Here is a 17,293-nt window from a genome sequence, read left to right as displayed (position 1 = left end):
TTTTGTGATGGCTGAGCCAGACTCTGTGCTGTGAATGTCCTTCTCCAAGACTGAGACTACAAAGTAATGTCAGTACTGAAAACAAAACCAAAGCTCTCTTTTTTTTAACTCATTCTCTTACTCTTTTATCTCTTTGTTTTTCTTGTGCAATTCTCACAGGAATAGGGTTAACTAACTTCTTGTTCAGAAGTTGCCACCTGAACGACGGTGTGACAAGAGTTCTTTCTTACCTACAAAGAGAATAAAGAGTTAAAATTATAGTCTTACCACAAGCATATGAAAAGCTAGATATCAACAACTTACTCGTTTTTGTGCATCTTTCACAAGGACTTTAAAATATTTTTCATGGTAATTGTGATATATGGGATTAAATAACTAATGTTTTTGTATCTGTCAATTGCAGATACCCCATTTGGGATCAAATATTATGTGTTACTTCTGTGTTCTCTATAGCTGATAATTTTGAAATCAAGATTTATAATCTTCTTGTCATTCCTACCTTTTTCCTGAAATTCAACAGACTACTGAAATAGCAAAAATTAGAAGAAAAAAAAAAAGGGAGGTTTTATGGTGCATTGTCCCTCAAAATTAAGTAGAGACACCTTTCACACCATCTCTACCCTGGAATTTCCAGACAAAAAAGAAAGGGGGGGAAAAAGACATGTGATTTTTATGAAAAGATAATGCAATGTTTCATCTTTAACTCCATATTAAGTAAAGTTTTGCTTAGGAACTTTTTTCGATTTAGTGTAGGTAACGTCTTAATTTTTGTGCGCAGATGTATGTTCTACAGGTGATATTTTCAGCTGTCTTTTCTTTCTATAGCAGATCTATACTATACTTTGTTTCTTCAGGTACGGTAAAGGCAACATTGAAAATACATTGATTTCGTTTTTGCCTAAGCAACTAGTTACTTTCCTCAACCTGGAATGTGTATTTGGAGAGTTCCCGTCAGTTCAGTAGGTGTCTAAATCTCTTGCCAGTGACTTGACCTTAACTAGCCCGTGTTTTCTTACAAAAATGGAAAAGTATCTTCATTTATTGGCTAGTTTTGCCTTAGGGACTAATCTTGGGATGCTATAAGCTTGTTAAAGGATTTATGATTTTACCAGCAATGCTTCTTTTCTTCAGTTACTTAAGGAAAAAATAAACAATGAGTTCAAGGATTCTACTGTTATTTTCTTTGTGGACAAGAGAAATGGCATTTTACAGGCATGGGAAGAGACTCCTTCCCTCTCAAATATATACTTAGATGGAGAGATCAAGGAGTTCAAATTCCAAGGGGTTGCAGAAGCAAATGCTCTGTGGGCTGGTCCTGTCTAAACAGTGTAGTTTGAACCTTTTTAAATGCTATTTACCAATTAAATCGTAAAAAGTAATTTTCAACTTTAATTTGGGAAATAGCAAGGGCACGGTATATAAATACACCTTTTATTATCATTAGTCACTAATAATAAAGGTTAATGTTTGTTAGAGGTGGTATTTATTGCTTGCAGTAATGCACGTGTTCTGCTCTGACCAATACATAAGCAAATGCTAAGGATCATTCTAACTTGCAGATTGTGATTGTATCTTAGCAGTATCTCGGAATGGGTACTTTCCATTCTAACCTTGCTACTTAACAGGTTACTTAATTGTAATCAGAGAACCGGTGTGTTTCCTTGCACTTGCTCTGCTTTGAATCCTACCGTTAACAGATGTGCTGTAAGAAGTGATCTCACGACTGTCATCCTTAAATGCATTTTAATTTTTTTCTGAATACTTGCAGGCATGCTGCAAGTGGAATATAAGAAAACAGTCTTTTTTTAATAGCTGTGTCGAACGCTGGGTTATGCTACTGGATTGCGAGGTCTTTGCATCTAGTGGGAATCAGTAGGAAAGGTGACTGGTTCTTAATGCCCATCGTATATACAGTTTTTAAATACCTGTTTTTTTTCGTACTCAGTTCTTGGTTAGTGTAGTTGGGTTTGACCCTGTAATAAATAAGGCTGTTGAAAAGGTCTTCAGGTTTGCTAAAGGTTTTGCACTAGACCTGCCTGAATAGTGCAGGTCTTCAGGTTTGCTAAAGGTTTTGCACTAGACCTGCCTGAATAGTGCACATTTTTTAAGACCAGTATTTTTTTTTTTTTATGTTACAGGTTTTTTCAAGCACAGCTGTTCAGACACTCTTCATAAACTTGGAAATGCTGGGAATGTTGCTCTATCCAAAAAATCACGAAAAATCAAGGAGTCTCTTCTCAAGGATATTCTAAAGAAATTTTGATGACCTCTGAAGAAAATTGGCTTGACTGTATCAAGTAAGTTTTTTCAGAGCATTCAGGAGCTGAAGTTTATAACAGTGTTTCAGAAGCTGATCAGAATTAGTGATTTCCCTAACATACAGCCAACTCCTTCCTCTTCTTTCTCCCGTGTGAGGAAGGAGCACCTCACTTTGAGCTCCTTTTGAAGTCCAAAATTTGGGTTGCCTTCCACTGGTGTTTCATCAAGGAGGGGTTACCAGGTAACATTGGCTTTGGAAGATTGCATTGTTAGCGTGTCCATTTCTAGCTGAGGAAGAAAGCGGTGAATACTGAAGCACTCTCTAGAGCTGAGGATGCTATGTGCTACCTACTTTTGGACTCTCCGTTTGATTTTAAATTTACCAAAACCAAACATATGATATGTAAAACAACTTCTAAGTACGGCAGTATGGTATCTTTAGATACCGTATCTGAATGGGTTGTGTATAGATATGTTGAAATTAATTTAGTACAGGAAAAAAAATTGCAGTTAAAAAAAACAGGAGATGTCACTCGCAGAGGAGCCATGTTTTTAAAGGTAAAGAAGCCTTCAAAGTGCATCTGCTTTTCTGTATTTAAGCTGATTGACGCTGTAGATTTTTTACCATATTTATTTACATTAGATGTAAACAGTAGGTTGAGTGCCGAGAGCTCTCCTAAATGGAAGAGCTGGGCCTGCCCAGCCAGGGATTTGTAGTCCAGAGGAAAAGCTCTTGGAACTCCTGCTGCAGTGTGCTAGTGTAGTGGCATGAATTTTTCATGGTGAAAAATCTTAGGAGGCTCTCTCTTCCGAGCTGTTGAAGAGCAATGTTCTGGCTAGAAAGGTAACAGCATCTTTCTGGCTTGAAAATGAAAACGGCTGGGTTTAAATTACTTCTAAATGGGCAGAAGTCCAGTTACTCTAGAAAGGAATTCCTTTCTATTGTACATGATTTACAGCACACTTTCTGGTAATCATTACCAAAACATACTGAAATATCTGTCTTCTGTTGTATCTCAACTTAATGATGATAAGCATTTCAGAGAATCTCTGATCAGCTTCTATAGATGATACTTACCTCACCTGAAATTTTCTAGTCGGCTAGAAATGAGGAAGTGAGTGACCCTCGGTTCACAGGACATCAGGGCATACTTATCTTAATGTGTCTGTTGAGTAACAAAATCTCCCTGGTATTTACACAGGTGAAGCACAGAGTATGTGATACTCTGACACCAGTATCTTTTAACAGTAGGTGGAAAATGTACTGGAACTACTGCGGTTTACTCCAGACTCTCCAGTGGTTTGTTTTGGGTTTGGAAGGGTGGTGGTGGTGTTTGCTTTTTGAATTTATAATCACATTATTTAATACATACAGGTTTTTAGGGACAACTATGTTCAGTTATTATGGACAGAGTTGTTATGGACAGAATGTGCTCCGTAAATTCAGCAATGAAAATTTCATATGACTACAGTTCCACAAATTCTGAATTATTTTCTCAGTTTCTTGACAGGAATTGAAGAACTCTGTGTGTTTCTATGTTGTTTTGTGAAAGGAAGCTAAAACTACTTCATTGGTTCAATTTTCTACTAGAAGATACTGTAAATGGAAGGAAGGTGCAGTATATCGGAATCAATATACTCTGTCAGCAGTGGTTGAGGTAAAAGAGTAAGTTGCTAATGTCAGGTGAGTAACAGGAAAAAGATAAATTGGCAGGGGTAGAGTTTTTGTAGTAGAATAAATCAGCCAAATCTATAGTACAGTATCTATATTTAGTATAGTAGCTATGAAACAAGGCAAAATAACGTGATTAAAAAAACCTCAGTAAGTTCCGGGGTTTTTAGGTGCAGTTTTCTTCAGTACTTGTGTACTAACCAAGCTCAGTCACTTGATTATGCAAAAATTGCAAGACATTCACACTTGAGTGTGTTTGGAACTTGTTTCTGAATACAAGGTGATGATTTACTCAGAACAGCATAGTTAATTCTTCATTTCAGCACTTTAAAGATGCATAAAATTTGTTACCTGTGCAAATAGGAAGAGGACTCTGTTTCTGTAGTACTGTAGTGCCTAGCAGTAATAGCCATGACGCTAGACTATAAAGGAATGAGTTGCAGTGAGTATGAATTTATCAGTAATTCTGTCAAAATAAACTTGTTCCATTTCTCAAAGTAATAAGTGGATAAGGAAGAAATAGTTAAATATATATATATATCAATTTTGGAAGGGCTTTCATTGGTGACTTTATATTGTCACCAGCCAACTGTGGAGGGAAGGTCTAAAAAAAAAGTGTTAAAAAAAATCTGTAATAGGGTAGATGAAGAACTAATTGGAAAAACTTAGGCAGAAAGAAGCGGTGGCTCACTGTCAGGCCAGGAAAAGGTTTGTTCTGCCGCAGTGTGTCTTGGGTCTGTTCTGTGCAGTGGTGATGCTTACGTTGCAGCTAACGGAAAATACAGTGAGTGTACAAATTTGTGCACAGTACAAAATGGGGAGGATGCTGTAATGGAGTGGGCTTGTTGTAGGTAGGATCAAATAACGATCACCAGGATCAGGCATCCTTGGGGAGGGAAATGGAAATGGAAACTCCCCCTGCCAGCAGGTACACATCCTGGTCAAGGACAATAGTATATTCTTGGGCCTGTCAAGTGTGTGTTGTGTATGGGAGTCTGTGGTTGGTTTTGTAAGCCTAGACTGGACCCTAACCAAAGTTTCTGTCCTGAACTTAACTTAGATTATTTTAATGTTAAAAAATACACTCCTTTATGAATAATGAGTATGATAATGAAAAGAATCTCCCCAAATGTTTAAAACATGAACATATGTAATCAGGGATGGTGAGGAAAAGCATGAGTGACCATTAACTGCTCTGGTGTAACTTCTTCTCTGTTACTGTTTTGTATAAAAGACCCTTGGTGTTTCTGGGTGTGTTGGCTGTGTTAGATGCAAAGCACCTGCTTCTGCAGAATCAAAATAAATACAAATGTCTCTACTGAGTGTGGTGATCGGCTCTTGTACACTGGGTGAAGGAACCCCTGTTTTGGGACAACAGGCGCTGAAGGGCTAGAACATACTGCCTAAAGAAGGTAGAAGTATTCCTTCATTACACACCTTAGATGAAAGATCAAACCAGCATCTGCCAGTAGTGGCCCAGTAAATCCTCCTGTAAGGGCATTTTTCAGTGATCCTACATTCTTGTTGTGTGCTGAAATTGACACCAAGCATGGGAGAGAAATCAGAACTGCACCAGCTTCATAAGACATAATAGAATAATGAAAAACTTTCGTGGTTGCATAATTATTGTGTATACAAAATGTTCACAAGCGTGAAATCAAAGCTTTCAGGACATGGAGTGGGATTCGCAGTATGTGCTTTGGTATGTGTGAAGTGATTTCTATGCAAATCATACCAGCTGGAGAGAGACCAGTAGACCTTTGTTTGCCTATTTGATTGCTGCAGGAGGTAACAGGCTTCAAAGGTTTGCAATATCTATATAATGTCCACAAAGCACGCTGGTACTGTTTTGGAGTTCAGGTGACAAGTTCTGCGTGAACGTGTGTGACAGAAGCTCTGCAGCTTCAGGATTTTGAATTTCTTAAGGCAGTTGTGTTTGACAGTTCAGATTGCTGCTTTGGTACTTTTTCCCAATGCTATTTTCTTCCATGAACTTCATCCCGTTACTTAGTGTGGCGTGGTTCAAAGGTTACTTGAAGTAATTTATTTCCATCCTTGATGTTAACAGAGAAGTGAAGAATGATTACAAGTTTTGTTTCTTCTGTAACTGTCTTCCCAGAAGCTCCCTCCAAAGATGAACCTACAGTAAGTGTTGCCAAATGATTAGCTTTCTTGTGGTTTAGCACTATTTTGTTTTTTTTTATGTAGTAGCAAGGAGTGGAAACAATTAAATTGGTCAGTGGCTAGTATTGTATAATATTAGGGCTAGAGAGTTTAAAAAAAATTGTAGTGGGGGAAGTCATCTTTCACTCTGTGGAGAAAAAGTAATATAACTAGATCCTAGTCGTTAATTGGGGGTCAACTGCAGCCTTGTCTAATACTTTGAGATAATATATTTAAATTTTGTAATTCTAAATGAATTATCTATAGTAAAATACACTATTGTTTACTTTTCATTCTTTTGCACTTTTTGCTTTCGTTATTTTGTGTTTTCTCAGCTGAAGCAAGATAGTTGTGGAGCTTCCTGCTGTGTTGGCAGGGGTGAGCTGAACAGGCCCTCTGCAGGTGCCAGCAGAAGGATTTTACCACGTGTCAGCTGGTGCCTGATAAATGTGAATGCAGCAGCAGCCAGCAGGTGTCAGGTATGGTGTTATATGGTGAGCACTTCTTGTCTAAGGAAAAGCCCAATGTCTCTTGCAATGAAAAACACTTCAAAAATTTGCAAAGGTGCTAAAATAATAAAATAATAATCTTGATACTGTGAACCTTGCCCATTTTGCATGCTTTTTTGTGCGCTTATTTCTTACAGCATTACTCAGTTTAGAGTCTGTTTGTTTCTTCTAAGCGTATCCTGTTGTACAGAGAAGCTCGGTGTAGTGAAAGTTTGTAAGGATCACAGACTCTGTGACAGCAACTTCTCTGAAAACTAGAGCTGTATATGTGAAGCCTGAAAAGGGGCTGAATTCGTACGACTTCTCAAAATGTTTGTGGTTACAATTCATGTATCTTAAAGCCGGTGTGACAGCAGTCCCTAGTTAGAGTCCTGCTGTTGGTGCGCTGTGCAGCTGTGTCAAAGCCATCACATACAATTTTCTCCTGATTTGGTATCTTACCACCCAAGCAGTTCAACATCATAAAAATACTTGTTTCCTTTTGATGGGGACGTGCAGGTTTATTTTGAATAGGTAGGAGTTTCTTTAGTTGCTTTTAGTCAGCTTTTGTATCAGAAGAGAAATGTTTGCAGTGATGCTAAGAAGTCTGCATCTGGTTCCTAGCAAATGTAGTGCTGTGAAATACAACTTTTATTTTTTTGCTGAAGGCTTCTCTGACAAATGTGGTTTTTAAGTTGGGCTTTTGAAATACCGTATATCACCTGTAAGTTTTGACATGCTAACACAGAATTGTATATACTGGCTTTTGTAATCCTTGGCAATTACAAGGGTTGTAATGTTTATCTAGTTCTTGTGTCTGTGCTAAATACAGGTAGAACTAGTTCTGTAGGCTTACAGAGCTGTCCCTAAGTATGTGGCTAAAATGCATGGTACAGGAATTAATTTTCAACTGCTTTTGTAATGGTGTCTTGATCCCCTGTCCTTTTGACTGCATAATTTTAGATTATATAGACAAACAATTTTTTTCATACCAAAGTCTGAGAAATAAGTGTTTGTGCTTCTGCTTAGAGTTGCAAGATAGTTAAAATCATATGATCAGTGGGGAGAGCTAATGAGCATTAAACTTCTGTAGCACATCTCTTTCCTGTCTTGCTGCTGAGTACTGCAGCAGCGCAAGAATGTGACTAGAGAATAATCACTGTCATCCGAAGCACAAGGCAGCAGTGTGTTTGAATTGGGATTTTAATGTGGCTGGAAAAGGTAAGGAATTTAGTTGTACCTGACAGCAAAAGTAAGCCAGTGTAATAGTGTCTTGCCCAGTCACTTCTCATGAAGTCCTTGGTTGCTGTACCTAGAACTGCTGATCGCTCTGTTCTGTGACTGTTACGACAGGCTGTTATGAGATGCATTCGTTTCTTTAGCCTCGTCTGCCTGATGCCCCTTTACTTAATCTGTCCATTTCTCCTGCTCCTTTGGTAAAGTAAAATGAGTTTCAGAAACGCTGTTTGAATCAATCTCTGATGTGACTGGAACATAATTTGAAGTATGTTATAGGCTAGACTTTCCAGCACTGGCGTCTAATTCTCTGGTGATTGTTCCAGTGTTGAAATGTTGTTCCATTGGCAGTGCATCTTTATGGAATTAACTCGTAATGAGAAATTAATACCAGAGAAGAATGTTGTCTCTTCATTCCAAAAGGATGGATCTTGCACTTGCACGATAGTGTGTATTTGGTGTTGATAAACAAATAAAAGTTCTCAATCTTCCACATTCTAACCTAACCCATTTAAAACTTTTTTTTCTGATTTCAGATGGAACCAAAGTATTCTGCAGTTTTTTTAGTTACCTGACTTGAATCGCGGTTCCTTCTGCTGGATAAATGCCTGTGTTCTATGGCAGTGTATGGAAAAAGGTATATTCCAAGTCTGTTCAGTCTGGAAAATAAAAGCTCTCTGTCAGAACAGCTAAGTTCAGCCCATCCATCTGTCATTCAGCGTGGTGGTTACACTGGATCTGTCTGTGATTCAGGATGGTTCTGTTTGCCTCATCCCAGCTGTAATACAGTGTGACCTAGCAGCTGCATTTGCAGGCCTGCTAACCTCAGGGCAGGCTGCAGGGCCCCCTTCCCCGTGGCGGAAAAAAGCAGTTTTACTGAACAGAGCAAGCAGCTAAATTCTCCTTCATTGCACCTCAGTTTTCAGTGTTCTGAAGCTGGGAAGAGTCAGTTACTGCCAAAAGAAACAAAGTGCCTCTAACTGGGTTGGTTTCTAGTGGCTCATTCAGTTTTTCTTCCAGTGCTCAAAGAAAACTATTTTAACTGCTTGTTAAGCACAGAAGTGATGGTGATCGTCCTTTACATTATTTCTTCTAGTTAGCTTTTGAGAGACATTGGATTTTTGTTTAATTATTTGAAGTAGTGGTATTGCCTGCCAGGCAATTCTAACTCTGAAAATTATCAACTTTGTTAGTACTATCAGGGGGATTTTTCTGGTTTTTAACTTCATGTTTAAATGTTGTGTGGTTTTTTTAAAAAAAATATTTGGGTTTCTTTTTAAAGAATACTTGTATGTGTAATGCCTGTCTTTTATGTTTTGTTCCTACTCCTAAAATTGGTGGTCTGCAATAAACATTATTTCATGTACTTTTTGTACTTAGAAGCATACTAAAAACAAGTGTTTTTCATCTTGCATTAAAACATCTGGAGCCTAAGATTTATCTTTCATCTGAAAGAGACCTAAGGAAAACCAATTCTTTTAGCTGTTCGTAAAGTAGAAAATTGGTTTCTTTCCTAACTGTCAGAAGGAATTAGAGAGAAGCATGTGTCTGATCATTAACTCTGTTTGTACAATACTTGACACTCTAGCAAAAATGTTTGGTTTTTGTTATTTTGAAAATATTTCAGGATTTTACTGTCCCAAGAATGCTAAATGGGTGATACACAGGTATTTAAAATATCTTTTAGTAGGATTCTTTGGTATGCCAAGAAAGTGGTCCTGAGCCACAACAGGACTTTTTCATCCATGGGACGTCATGTTTTCTCAATTTTCGTGCAGGTGCTGTGGAAACTGAGTATATATATATAATCTCCTAGGGATTTTATTACATATTAGCTCATTTAAAGTTTAACATAATGTTTTAATGATATGCAAATAAAAAAGCAAGTGTAGCATTTCCGAACATCGTGTTGAGTGTCACTGTCAAGGTGCTGTCCTTTGAACCTGCTCTAAAATGGAGCTGTGAAAATGGGAAGCGGATGTGGCAGAAGTGTAATTCTAAGACATTCCCAGTGTACTTCAGTGGAAGAACAGTTAAGCCAATATTGAGAGAGTTTTGAAAATCTCACTTCTATTTCTAAGGCGTTACCAATATGATAGTTTTTTACCCTGTGAAATTGTTTATTTTTAGAAAATCTTGAGACGTATTCAGAAGGGCAATTAAAAACAGAGGAGAAGAATACGTAAATCATTTACATATGCAGTTCCAAGATTGCATTTGCATTCACAGAGGTGCTTGTCTTATATGACATAAAATGCTTCATTTTCAAAACCTGCCTTCAAAAACGTGAAAACCAGTGTGGGCATAGCCATGTTTACTTGATGTTCTTTCAAAATTATTGTAAGCATACATGCAGATTGGAGCCTGTGTGGAAATGAGGGGAGTGTGCATGTCTATACAGTCTACATGTGACTTCTCTGAATAGGTATTTCAGACCTTCCATTTCAAATTAGCTTTTGCAAATTAAAGGCAGATGGGAGACAGGACTGGCTTAGCAACAGACCACCCCTCCCCTTCCCTAAAAACGCAGCAAGAATAAGACAATCTGGAGCAGGGCTGCATCCTCTGTTGGCATCTCGTCCCCTTGGCAAAACTATGGTAGGAACCTGCTGATGCCTGGACCCCTGTAACTCTGCTGAGCGGGCAGTTGTGCGTTCATGTACCACCAGTCATCATGAGGATGCGTCTGTCTTGTCTGCTTTACAGTCAAATTTTTATCTGTCCTTAAGATGACAAGATTTTTGGCAGATGATCTGGTATAAGGATGTATTAAGATGTCAAGGTGCTTCATCACCAGTAATTAGAATAGACAACGCACATTTTTTTTTTTTCAGCTTTGATCATACTGTCTATACCTCAGTGATTTGGGGAGAATTGATTGGAATTTGTCCCTTTAATTAAAGCATATATAATAGAGACACATTATCTACTATATTGGAAGATTTCTATCTTGCTGTTCACTTCGTTTGTGGCAAGGTGTGTGTGTCTGCTAGAACACCAAGCTTAGCAGTTGTTTATCTCGTTAACTGTATACTTGCCTTTTATGTTAATTTAGAGCTGTACCACATTTTGCCTTAACAAGGAAGTTGTATTTTAGGCTAGGCTTACACTATTGATGGTACAGCTGGAGAATATGGTGGTGTCATTCTGATGACACTAAAATACACAGTATAAATGTTCTGTTACATCTTGCATTGTTGAAAACAAATTCAGGCACTGAGTTATCTTTCTTAGATGAGACACATAACGCATCTTTATTCTTATCACTAAGATTCTTGCTGAATTTGATTTTTAGCAGGGGATGAAGGTTTCACATTGCAATATGTCCATAAACTCTGTCTTCTGAGAGATTTCGTCTAAGTGTGGCTCATGAACTGTGACAGCACTCCACATGTTGCTCTTCCTCATGGATTTATGTAAGAGTTCTCTCATTCTCCTGTTCTCTTTAGATGTGGATTCCCAAATGATTTCCAGTTCCCCTTCCACTTTCCTAGAGGAAAAATAAAAGAAATCCTAATTTTAAAAACAATTTTCAGCAGTAAATTATAGTATGTGGATAAGCAAGCTATAAACTGTATGTGTTTAGATGCTTCAGATTATCCAACTGAAATTTGCTCCTATTTTGTTTTTTAAAAAAGCCCACTAATACGATGATCTGATATGATCAGATAAGTTGGATTAAGTCCACACAAATGAGCAGCACACGTGAGATCCGAGTATCGTGCCTGCCACTGTCCGCTGAGTTGGGATCCATCGCAGCTCTCAGTTCTGCTTCCTGCAGCAGCTGTGCCCCTTCCGCCAGCACCAAGAGCTCTGCGTCTCTCCGCTCAGAGGCTGAACGCGCCTGATCAGGGGGTCAGACTTTGTGCTCAGCTGATGCCTCTTTGTGGAGGTCAAACAGAAGTGGTGCAAACTTCTTTGCGGAGGCGGGAGGGGAGGCAAAGATAGTGAAGGACAATCCTTAAGGCATTACAACCTTATGGGCTGATTTATTTAGTGTTTTTCTTAAGAAAAAGGTTATTCTTCAAACATAGCAGCTAACGTGATTTAATAATGTAGTGTATTCCAGCCACAGACTTTTTAGTAAGTTGTATTTGGCCAAGGTTAAGCTTTTGGGGCTTCCTCTGACTTGCTTCTAGTATATGTCCAAATACAAAATAATGGGAAAACCAAGATCATTTGAAGTGAAAAGGAAAGCTGTTGTGTAGAAAATGAGCATACAAATCTTAATGGTACAGACTTCTTCAGCACGGTCACTTGAAGCCACCCCCTGAAGCGCTTGACAGAGCTAGCCCTTTATGCAAATTCTCCTGAATACCATGTTCTAAAAATGAGAAAGAAATCAATGCAAAGCATAAATGTGTTGAGATTAAATGCTGTCAGGCTACATTTGTGGCAAAAGGCGTATACTAGAAAATACATCATCAGTACTTCTTACAGAGCCCTTTGTGATGAGTAACACTGAGCATGAAGTGGTAGAAAGTGGCCCAGACATAGTACTTAGCTCATTTTGTGTTTCACCTGATGAAAACCACCTTATTGACAAGGCTTTAAGATTATTCTTATATACATTGCTTGGAGTGAACCTTCGGTAGTGGAAAAGATCATTAAGCATGGAACTGAAGCAAAAGAAGGCAGGTGAAAGCAGTACAGTTCATAAGAGCAGCCTAAGACTCTGCTCAAGAACATGAGAAATTATGTTAATGGGCTGGACCTTTCCATTTCTGCCAAGTCTCTAAAACTATTGAGAAGCACTCTCTCATTTTTGAAACATCAAAACTGTAGATGACTTTGTTCTCACAAAGCATATTTCTCCTTGAACCAATGGTTAGTGTGTCTGATACTACCAGTTACTCAGTATATGCTTCAAAATGCTTTACAAAAGCAATTACTGTTATCCCTAGCTGACATTGTGGAGAATGTGAGGCACAAAGAGACATCGCAAGACTGAACTCCCCCAACAAGCCATCCTGAATTTCACCCAGTGGGTGACTCTGGCCCTTTGTATTGTCACCTTGGACATTTTCAGCATCTTGTTTTGTTCTTAAACAAAAGCTCCTGTTTTCTGTTGCCACTGCTCTCCAACTGGAGTCTGTGTGCGGTGTGCACAGCACTCCTATGTTCTACTATTAATATACAAGAACTTAATTTGGTTTACCCTTACTGTAGTGAAGAATATTACCCAGGCTTTACTTCATCCGCTCATTTCTAAAACCCAAGATTTTTTTTTTTTTTTAAGATTGTTTCACTGTTAATGCTTGTGATACCTGTGGATATAGATGAGAAGCTATTAAGTTGTTAGAGTTATTGTATAACAGATGTGACCAAACAAAAGTAAATTTTGTGAATAGCTAGGTTAGTTTTAAGAAGTTTTCAAATAATCCCACTGTAGACAACTCAGCCTCGGATGGGCAGACGTGGAATTCCAGAGGCAAGGCAGGTGCAAAGATGACTGTAAGAATCGAACAAAACAGCCTTGAAGGACACAGTATACGTGATCTTAGAACTGAGTCTGCGTGGAAGCACAGGTCAGCTAGTGGATACCGTGATGAAGAGTACGAACCTTCATCTGAAGACCCCCAACAACCACCTGGAGGCACTAATAGACCTGCGCAAAGGATATTAACATATTTGGATGAGTTCCTGGAAAAACCATGAACATGTATGTAAATGTAGTATAAATGTTTAGTAGTTATGGCTTGTCGGCACGCACATTTGGGTGGAGCTATCCCCCTGTGCGTCCACTGCTGCAATAAATAATGCACGCTTTCTAAAACTCCAAACTGAAGTTTTAGAGAGTGAATTATTATGCTGCTTTCCGGTAACACTTGTATTAGCTTGAGGCAGAAAAAATTTGAAGATGAAGAAATGAAAGACGACTGCATTCTGAATGGTAGTGTAATGCAGTCAGTATGCCTGACCAATCAGCTGGTCATTTTCAGTCCATACATTCAGTTCAATGGCAACTGCATCAATTTTAGAAAAAAAAAAGTTCAAAGAGATTAGTTTTAACAGTATCCACATGGTCAAAATTACTTCAGTAGCAAGGAAACAGATGCCTTTAGAGGCAGTGGTGTATCTGAACTCTTCTGGGAGGATTAATTTTTACACAGAGCTGAGAGATGCAGAATCTGAAAGTGCTTGCTGCCTTTGCCGTGGAGTGAGTAGTCAAAGCACGTTGTTGTCAAGCAAGCACACTGCAGATGCCCCTGGCTTTGCACACAGCAGTCAGAGGCAAGTCTCTTCAGTATGGCAGAATGTATTCCTCCTTTTATAGTTCAGCTGTTTCTCAGGTGAGCATCCCAGAAGTAGCAGTTACAACCCAACTGTAGTTAGATAAAGGTTTTTGTCTCTGTGGTTTTTTTGTTTGTTTGTTTTAAAATTCTGACCCAATCAAAATCTAAAAAAACATTTAGCAGGATGGGCTGGGAAGGCAGTGTCTTTACTCTTGCTAGTCACAACCTCCCTCCTGTCCTAGGAACTTGGATTGCATTGCAGCTTGGCTACCATAGTTGCTGGCAGTCTGTACTTTTATCTCAACACCAAAATTTATTTGCTCCTACTTCCCTGGGCATGGCCCTCACTAACCTTCTCCTGCATTTTTCTGGATGTCATCAGAAATTCCCTCAAGCTCTGCAAAGCTTTACTGTCCTTGACTGTGACTACTGTGACATGACCCTATGGCAATCACAGCCTAGTAGGTAACCCTTGCTATTCCGTTGTGCCCACAGCAGCTGGTTCACCTCTTCAAACACAGGTCTTTGGCACTTCGCATTTAAAAACTAGGTATGTAATCAGTAGTAAATGTGTCCTGTTTCCAGGTGTCGTTAGGCAAAACACAGAAGTTGGTTTCTCATAAATGTAGACTGTTGTTACTTAAATGAGTAAGAATAAAAATTCTATTCAACCACTACCCTAGCCAAAATGTAAGGTTTTCTGTCTTGTTGAGAATAAGCAAAATGCCAACGCTCTACTGACATATGAGGATGAAAAACTTAACAGAAGGAGGTCTGAAAGCAGATTCTTCTTTACAAAAGACAGAGCTTTCTGCCCTCACTGAAGTAAACTCATTCAGCCTTAGTCTCTGAAAATCTTATTTGGGCTGCTGGCTCAAGAAATAATTTCTCTGTATCCTCTTAATAGTTTATTTAAATAGTCCTTATCACAAAGATCAACAATTTTTATCATGGTTACATTTTACATGTAACCTTACAGGTAAGACGGCGCCTGTTCCTTGCCTGTGCGTGGCTGCAAAGCTTTTCCACTGTTGACCCTCTTCTGAGGACAGTCTAAGGCACTTTGATGACCAAGGCTTTCAGACCAGCAGTTAACATCTGAAGTACTGTTCCTCTGCAGAAGACTTATGAAATCCCTCTGTAAGTTTTCTAGGACACAGTGTCAGTGTCCTGTGAAATGAGACTTCAGGTATTTAGAAACCTGGTTTTCTACCATAGAAACAGATTAACAACTTTGTTTATATCTGAAACATGCCACGTATTTAATTTAAGGAAAGGTGTGTGATAATGATGACTCGAGCTTAATGTGTAAAACAATAAAAATGTCATTATGATTATCAGCTGCCTGAAGAACAGAAAATTATACTGCTTTCTCATCAGTTGCTGTAGGCAAAAGGTTGCTGTGAATTTCCGATAAATTTTGAATGATCCATATTACAGGACATTGAACTATGCTCTATCCTACATTGAAAAAAACCTCTTTATTTAACTAGCTGTTCTCTACTGTAAAAAATTGTAACGTGAGCCCAGAGGTATGAAAGGCACTGAATTAGTTAAAAATCCTAAATGACTATTTCCAGAGAATTGTAGAATAGTCAAAATACTGTTCTCATGCAAATTGTAGAGATTAGTGGGACATTCACTGTACAATTCCCAGCTACTCGCACCTGTTTAATAGCACTGTATGAAGTAATTGAGAGGAACTGTGCTGATGCAAGGTAGATGATGCCATGTCCTGGTTTTCTGTTGTCTTTAAATCTGTTATTTCACAATGGCAGAGATGACTTGCAAACTGACTGCTTAATTACCTCTCTTCAGTTGTAAAAAGTTTTTCCCCTATGCTGATAATGAATGTGCTATAAAGCTTTCCACTATAGGAGGGGAAAAATACCTTTAAAGGACTCTGTATTAAAAAGACATTTCAATACTGACAGTCATAGTCTTGCACAAATTTGTTAAATTATCTTTTCTTCTTTTTATTCTGTATGTAGCCCATCGAAGTCACGTATTAACAGAATAGTATGGTAGATTCAAAAGGGAACCCATCACATGCGTACCCATTAGATTCCTTTAATGTCCTACTATCCTGAAAACTGTTGAGGGGTGTGGAGGGGAAAGCGTTCAGCCTTTAGTAGAAGATGCTAATAAATAATTAATATATATCTTGATGATTTACAGACCTCCCCCCCTGCCAAATCATCAAAGACTAGGCTCAGATTGATATTTTTCTTAATAAGTCTTAAGAACAGTAGTAGTCATCCAGAATAAGTTCCTCCTTCAGAAGGTCTTTCTTGGAGCTGGGAATTAAGAGGAGCATTTCAGCATTTTCAGTATAGCTAAAACATGAGTGAGAAAAGACACCCAGACTGTACCACGCGAGGCTCTGATGAACAGCAGGAGCCTTCCCCCAGCCCTTTTGCCGGTCAGATCTAAGGGGATTCCTTCTGCCTGTGACTGCCTCACCTTTTCTGCTGCAGCACTTCATCAAGGGTTTCCTGTTTGTCTTGCAGCAGGCGCTGGAGGTGCTTCATTTCTTGCTGGTACTGAGCAGTCTTCAAGGCAAATTCTTTCTCCTGCTCAGTCATTTTGAGACTGGTATCTTCAAGCTTCCCAGCTGCTTTCTTTTTATATACCTGTAAGAGTTAATAGGAAAAATGTGATTATAGGAGAAATGACAACTCACTACCAACAAGAGAAATAGCTAGAGATACTAATTTGCAGTATAAACTTTACATCAGTGCTGCCTTGCTTAAATATGTCAGGTAGGCTGCATTATGTGTTGGGGTTTTTTTTTTTAACCTATTTGTTAATTTGAAGGTATTACACTTGTACTTTGTTCTGCATATAGAACTGCTGTGTACAGTGTGTACCATTTCACATGATTGTCTTAGGAGTGAAAAGAATTGGTTGCAAAAAAAGGGTTTGTTTTCCAAGATGCAAAGCTACAGTTTCCAGCACATGTTGCTTACTGCGTTGCTTGTCCAACAGTTGTAATAATGCATACCAAGAAAAAGTGTTTGTGCTGTTAGTTGTTTAATCTTAAGAGGAAGAAAAGAGTGGCTTCATGTTTTAAAGTATCTTGCTTCACGTAATAGTTCCTTCTGTTTAGTGAAGCACAAGTGATTTTTTGCTTATCAGCAATAATAAGCAAATACACTGGTCTAATCTCAAAAACAAGAAATCCTTTTTGTACAAAGTGATTTTGCTTTCTGAAATAACTTTCCCTCCCATTAAATTAC

General features: G+C 38.5%; 2 protein-coding genes across 3 annotated transcripts in view; one reads left to right on the top strand and one right to left on the bottom strand.

Moving 5' to 3' along the window:
- The window catches only part of TDRD12 (tudor domain containing 12), a 91,640-nt gene that overhangs the window by 53,269 nt on the left and 21,078 nt on the right, over window positions 1-17,293 (top strand). The window contains exons 31-35 of one of the 2 annotated variants that reach the window (XM_075434174.1): window positions 2,139-2,297; window positions 3,760-3,943; window positions 6,000-6,076; window positions 6,430-6,573; window positions 8,355-8,455. In XM_075434174.1, the coding sequence (XP_075290289.1) occupies window positions 2,139-2,263 (125 nt within the window). In that variant the 3' untranslated portion in view covers window positions 2,264-2,297; window positions 3,760-3,943; window positions 6,000-6,076; window positions 6,430-6,573; window positions 8,355-8,455. Of the gene's footprint in view, window positions 1-2,138; window positions 2,298-3,759; window positions 6,077-6,429; window positions 6,574-8,354; window positions 8,456-17,293 lie in introns of both variants that reach the window. The other variant, XM_075434173.1, reaches the window with a different exon arrangement.
- Window positions 10,333-17,293, bottom strand: part of CEP89 (centrosomal protein 89) — a 40,391-nt gene continuing 33,430 nt past the window's right edge. Inside the window, 3 exon segments of the mRNA XM_075434180.1 lie at window positions 10,333-11,148; window positions 11,150-11,308; window positions 16,518-16,687. Of these exon segments, the coding sequence (XP_075290295.1) occupies window positions 11,085-11,148; window positions 11,150-11,308; window positions 16,518-16,687 (393 nt within the window). The 3' untranslated portion in view covers window positions 10,333-11,084.

Source organism: Opisthocomus hoazin, chromosome 12, assembly GCF_030867145.1.
Source record: "Opisthocomus hoazin isolate bOpiHoa1 chromosome 12, bOpiHoa1.hap1, whole genome shotgun sequence".
Taxonomy (NCBI): Eukaryota; Metazoa; Chordata; class Aves; order Opisthocomiformes; family Opisthocomidae; genus Opisthocomus; species Opisthocomus hoazin.
Note: the sequence above shows the minus strand (reverse complement) of the source record. Positions and strands in the feature narration are given on the sequence as shown.